Raw genomic sequence first — 5,587 nt, forward strand, 5'->3', positions numbered from 1 at the left:
GTCTGGTGTAGACACGGTGTAACATTGGTTTTGCTTTGTTTCACAGAACTAATCGTTGCCTGGTTTGCGTACGTATGTGTGGGGCGGAGCTATCAAAATAGGGGCGAGACCCTTTTGGGGTAGGGGCGTGTTTGTTTTGGTGATTTCAAATGTCAACATTGACTACCAGAAATCGCTTACCCCACCTTTAAAGCAAAAGAGCAATGTACAAAATACTATGCAATTCATATTAATTTAAGAAAAAGATTGTTTTATTTTAATGTTCACTCAATATCTACTATAATAATCTGGTCCGTGTACCAATTTGAAGCCACTAAACTACCGAGGAGGTTTGTGAGCATGTGTCAAGGGACTGAAGATAAACTAAGTGCTGTTCAATAATTCAGTGACTGGGTAAACTTCAACTGTCCTTCTGCGGCTTAAAGGACATTCACTGTCTAACACTGTCTTACGAAGCTCCTTTGCTTCTATAATACAACTTCATACAGCATCTATACACTTTAGATTAAAAAGCACCAGCTTCCTCTATATGGGCTGCTCTCCCCCAGTGGGAGATTTGCCTGCATTACCATAATCTGACCAGGAGGTGGGGCTGTTTCTGTGACGCCGCCTCTGATGTTCTGCATGTCTTCATGGCTTCAGGGGTTGTGCAGGAATGTTTAACACACTGCAGTGAGGGAAAAGCAATAATATTGCGAGTGTAAATGCGCCGCTGTTTGCGATGGAATACTAAAACAATGTGCAATCAATACGTTCATTAATTTTTCCCATTTCGTATCTGAGCGCCTTTGATACGGGCTGCTTTTTATCTGGCGTGAACACGCCGTCTCGACTGCCCTCGGCTTTCTGTTCTCTGTGTGTTTGAAAGAGCACATGGAGAAGTTACTGTGAAATATAAATCAGAGGCAAATGAGAGAAAAAGGAACATGTTCAGCTAAAACTCTGCACTCTAGACTGCAGCCTGCATAATTCATACAAGCTCCAGATCTCTTGCTCTCTCTTTCTCTCATTGGCACTGACACACACATACACACACACTTTCTCAATCCTCTTCCTCTCCTGCAAGCACATTTAAACTTACAGACGCTCTCTCTTTCTGCTGCAGAGTTCAAGGTATGGCCACTCTGATCAGTCACGATTAGTTCGGTCGCACTGGACTAGATGTTCACTCATACCCTGTCCGTCTGTTTGTCGTCTTTCAGTCTCAGAGCTGGATTGTGTTTCTGAGCACACCGGTCTCTGTGGATCAAGACTGCTCTCATTTTCTTTCTAACAAACAGCAACACTCACTATGTGACAGGCTTGTGCACTGATCATTTTCCTAAAGGTATGCATTAAGCTTTCAGCTTTTACTGGGTAAATCCTCTTAAAATCACCGGACCTCCTTCACATACACTATTTCTGTATGCCACTTCTTTCCTCTCTCACTTTGCCCAAACTTTTTCTGAGTAAACAAAAGCCATTTTCCATTCATTCACAAGTCAACTCATTCATATCTCGACACATACAGTGAGGCAATTTCTCCAGCTTGGATATCATGTTCTCAGCACAGAACTGACATTTATATATGCCATTTATCATTCAAAACATAAATAGTAAATATAAATATCTAAATATTAAACAATATTTTGTAGATTGATTAAAATGACCTCTGTTTTTATTTTTTATCAAACTATAAAATACAATTTTATATTTAAATGTTTTTTTTTAAACATTTAAACTTACTTACATGCTGAATTACGCCTTTATTCATAAGATCAATTTTTTGCTGATAATCCCAAATCCTGTTTATATTTGCATATGCAACCTGTTTATATTTTTATATTGCACATGCATTATATTACATTAAATGCTATTTTACATATAGAAAGGTCTGCAGCAGAAGCTGAAAAAGCTATGTTTATTATATTATATTGTATTATATTATATCAAGAGGTCAAGAGGCATTTTGCACAGTGGGGAAGTGGGCATATATACACCAAATGCATTATAAACGGCACTAGACATTTTTGTCTGTCTCAGATATACAGCGTTTCTTAAAAAACAACCATGACTGTCTGGAAAGAACAGGACAGGAAAAAAAACAGAAAGTCCTTGTAATATAATTTTAGGGTAACATTATTACTAATTTAATAATCTGCCATTAGACTAAAAGAAAAGACACGCAGGAATTAAAGAGAGAGAACACTTAAGGCTCTGTCTCTGGAGTTATTCCAGCGAAAACTTATCATTTGCGCATATATGTCAACTGCAGTGGAAATCACAATGTAAAAGTATGTAAACAATGCTGAGGCTAACATCTATCAACAAAACAAATCTACCAATCTAGTGCCATGCAAAACCCTTAATTTGAACCACACCTCCTCTGAAGGCCACTTGAAATGCATTAACTGATTTACAAGGCAAGTTGCAAGCAATTTGAAGAAATAAAACATATCTCTGCACTAAAACACAGCTATTGTTTCAAACAGTCTCACTGTTCTTAAAGCACACTGAGCCCATGCTCATTTCTAATTCATAAAATGTAAATATAATACAATGAAAACATCATTAAATGAAAAGTCTTGTTAAATTAAATCACGTACATGTCATTGCAGGCTATAAAACATTCACCAATATGTCAGATTATAATAGGGAAGGACTGTGAAGCCAGAGCTTATCTGCATTTGAATGGGAATCCCTTTCTGTAAGGGGCCTTGCCACTGCCACCTGATCCTGAACCAACCACAGCCAGCAGATTTCCAGTTTCCCATCACGTGGTTTCCTGATGCCAACCCAAAGCTAACTGATATACTGCCGTCCGCATTATTTTACACAAATTTCCGAGGCACGAAACTTCATATATCCCAATGGCCAAGAAATATCTGATGCTTCTCACCTTGCATACACTTTAAACATCATGAGAAGGTTAGTAACCTGCATGAATCGTGGCACATCATGCTGCATTATGTGAAATCCCGTGTTTCAGATGAACATGGATAACTCTTAGCCTGAAGATTCATGTACATTGCTTCATATTGATTGAACTCCGTTGCCTGAGAGTACAGAATAATTGGTCATTTAATGCATGTCAAGATGATGGTCGTGGCAAACTGTTTTAACATTTATTTCTAACTAGTATGGGTTTGAATGTTTCTAGTGTTATTTCTAACTTATTTCTAATTAGAAACAATTCACTTAATAGTCACATGTATTTGTTTATTTGATAATAGTATTTATTCCTATTCTACTAGTGAATAGGAATAAATACTAGAATAAGAATAAATTATTAGAATAAATACCTATCTCAATAGTGACAGTTTACTATTGGTAACAAATTTTTGTTCATGTTTCCTGTGGCGATCTGAGGTTCAGATATCAAGTAATAACTTCAAACTAATGCTGTATTCCATTTGTTGCTGGAACCTAGTCCAGTGTTACCAGTAACAATTCATTTGGTCTTAGTACAGTTTTCCTAATACTAGCTGTATACATGACACTGGGAAAAAAGTGCTGGTGTAAGATTTACTTAAGATTTACAACTGATTTATTACACCCTAGTCAGTGTGTATTAGAATTTTTAAAGAAAACATTTTTAATCTTACTAATACGTAATTATCACGTGACTAATTGACATAAAACAAGTCAAACATGCAATTCCAACTAATGAGGTGAAAAAGTTACTAGAAACTATTGGGATATAAAAGAAGAATAGTTACTAGCAAAACTGGAATATGTATAACAAAAATCGCAAATACATACTAGTTGGAAGCAACTATTTGATATCTAAACCACAGATCCTCAAACAAAATAATAGTAAAATGTTTTACCAGTAACAATGGTACAATATGTGTCACCATTGGGACAGTGCAAAGCAAAACCAAAGCTGTAATTTAGTAGATAGCCTACACAAAAAAAATGGTGTAGGATTTACACCATTTTCACAAATAATTACAAAGAAATGGCAAGTAACACATTGAATTAAACAATTAACTTTTAAGTAGAAAGACTGAAATAGTATTCTCTTGCAAAAAGTACTCCAAAAATCTCCAAAAAAAATCATTTTTTTAAAGGTCTATCAGAACACATAAGCATCTAATGAATTGCTGAAAGTGAAGAAGGCAGTAGTCACTATTAGTTCTCGGTGGTTAAACAGAATAAAGGTTTAAAGGGCTTGCCACAGATGTGGTCAATGCCTCTCTCTCTGCTTGCATGCTTGTGTGTGTGTACTGGTGTACACCTAAATGTTTATAACGGTGATTAGAACAATACTGCAGAGACGCCCAAACACAAGCGACCCATCTTCCCGTTCTCCTCTAGAGCAAAACGCAACGTTGTGATGCTCTCCGAGAACGAGCCGTTATCCGTTAACAATGAAGAGCCACAGTCACAGTCACAGTGAATAAAACTTACCGCAGTCTTCACACAATATGCTCTCCACATCTTTCTTGAGGGTCTTCTCTGTGCTGTCCAGAGGAGCAAACGAGGCTTTGAATACTAAAGGCTCCTCCGTAGGGTCCATGAAAAAGATATATCTGTGGTGTTTCTCCACCGCCACGCACGAAGCCTCGGAGCCGAACTCCCCGACGGTGACGAGCTGCTCGCGCTCCAGCCCGCCGCTGTTCACCGGCCACACGTCCAGTACTTTGACATTCACACTGTAGGGCTCCACGGAGACGTTCTCGGGAAGCGAGCTCACCTCGCCTTCGATCACCACGGCCGATCGGTATGCCTGGTCCTGCAGCGAATCCAAACTCGGGGCGTAGCAGGCGAAGGAGACCCCGATGATGAGCATGGAGAAATGCACCGGATCAAGCCTCCTCATGCCGTCTGCTGTGGCTCAGGGGCGGCCGGCGGCGCTGCTGCAGTGCTCTCGGGGCAGAAGGTGCTGGGGGACTGAGTGCGAATGGGTTTGCGCAAGTGTCCATGCCATCTGCGTGTGCCGCTTTCCCCATGCACTTGGTGACGGGGAAACACCAGCCGCTGAGGAACCGGAATCAGCCCCGGTCACTGCTGGGCTGCTGCATTCTCCTTCAAAGCACAATCCCCAAACTCAGTAAGCATGCATGCATAAATGACGCTCCTTTGCTGCAAGACGCTCCTCTCGCACACACTCCCTCTCTCTCTATCTATCTCTCGCTCTCTCTCTCTCTAGCTAGCTATCTATCTATCCAGCCAATGGCATCATCACCATCATGAACATCGCGCGGACGGGCAGAAAGACGCCTCGTTCGTGCACACAAAAGCGGCGGTGATGCGAAAAATGTCCAAAAATGCGCTCCGCCGCGGAAACGACGCGCTGCTGTTCGGTCGGGCGATGCAACAAGCGCGCGCCCTCCGCTCGGCGGCTTTACGTGAGCAGATCTCAGCAGTCTGCTGGAAGTTCTGGCGCAAATGCACTAATGACACGGAAGCGTCCGACCGGCCAACCAGCCGTAGAAAGAAATCCCTCGAAAGCAAGCAGCCTACCGGCGTAAATGTGCGTAAATTGTGTTGATACGCCTCGCGACATCAACTAATAGAGAAACGGCAGTCGGGCCACCGCGGCAGACCGCTGACGCGATGACTAACGCTGCGAAAAGCAGCTGGAAATGCAATCAATGCCTTG

General features: G+C 41.1%; 1 protein-coding gene across 1 annotated transcript in view; it reads right to left on the reverse strand.

Annotated features, from left to right (window-relative positions):
• LOC107718490 (pro-neuregulin-2, membrane-bound isoform-like) overlaps nt 1-5,118 on the reverse strand; it is an 84,562-nt gene extending 79,444 nt beyond the window's left edge. The window contains exon 1 of the mRNA XM_016525583.1: nt 4,393-5,118. Coding sequence (XP_016381069.1) covers nt 4,393-4,804 — 412 coding nt within the window. The 5' untranslated portion in view covers nt 4,805-5,118. The remainder of the gene's footprint in view (nt 1-4,392) is intronic.
• Nucleotides 5,119-5,587: the final 469 nt, after the last annotated feature.

Source organism: Sinocyclocheilus rhinocerous, unplaced genomic scaffold, assembly GCF_001515625.1.
Source record: "Sinocyclocheilus rhinocerous isolate Xijiao unplaced genomic scaffold, SAMN03320098_v1.1 scaffold2378, whole genome shotgun sequence".
NCBI lineage: Eukaryota > Metazoa > Chordata > Actinopteri > Cypriniformes > Cyprinidae > Sinocyclocheilus > Sinocyclocheilus rhinocerous.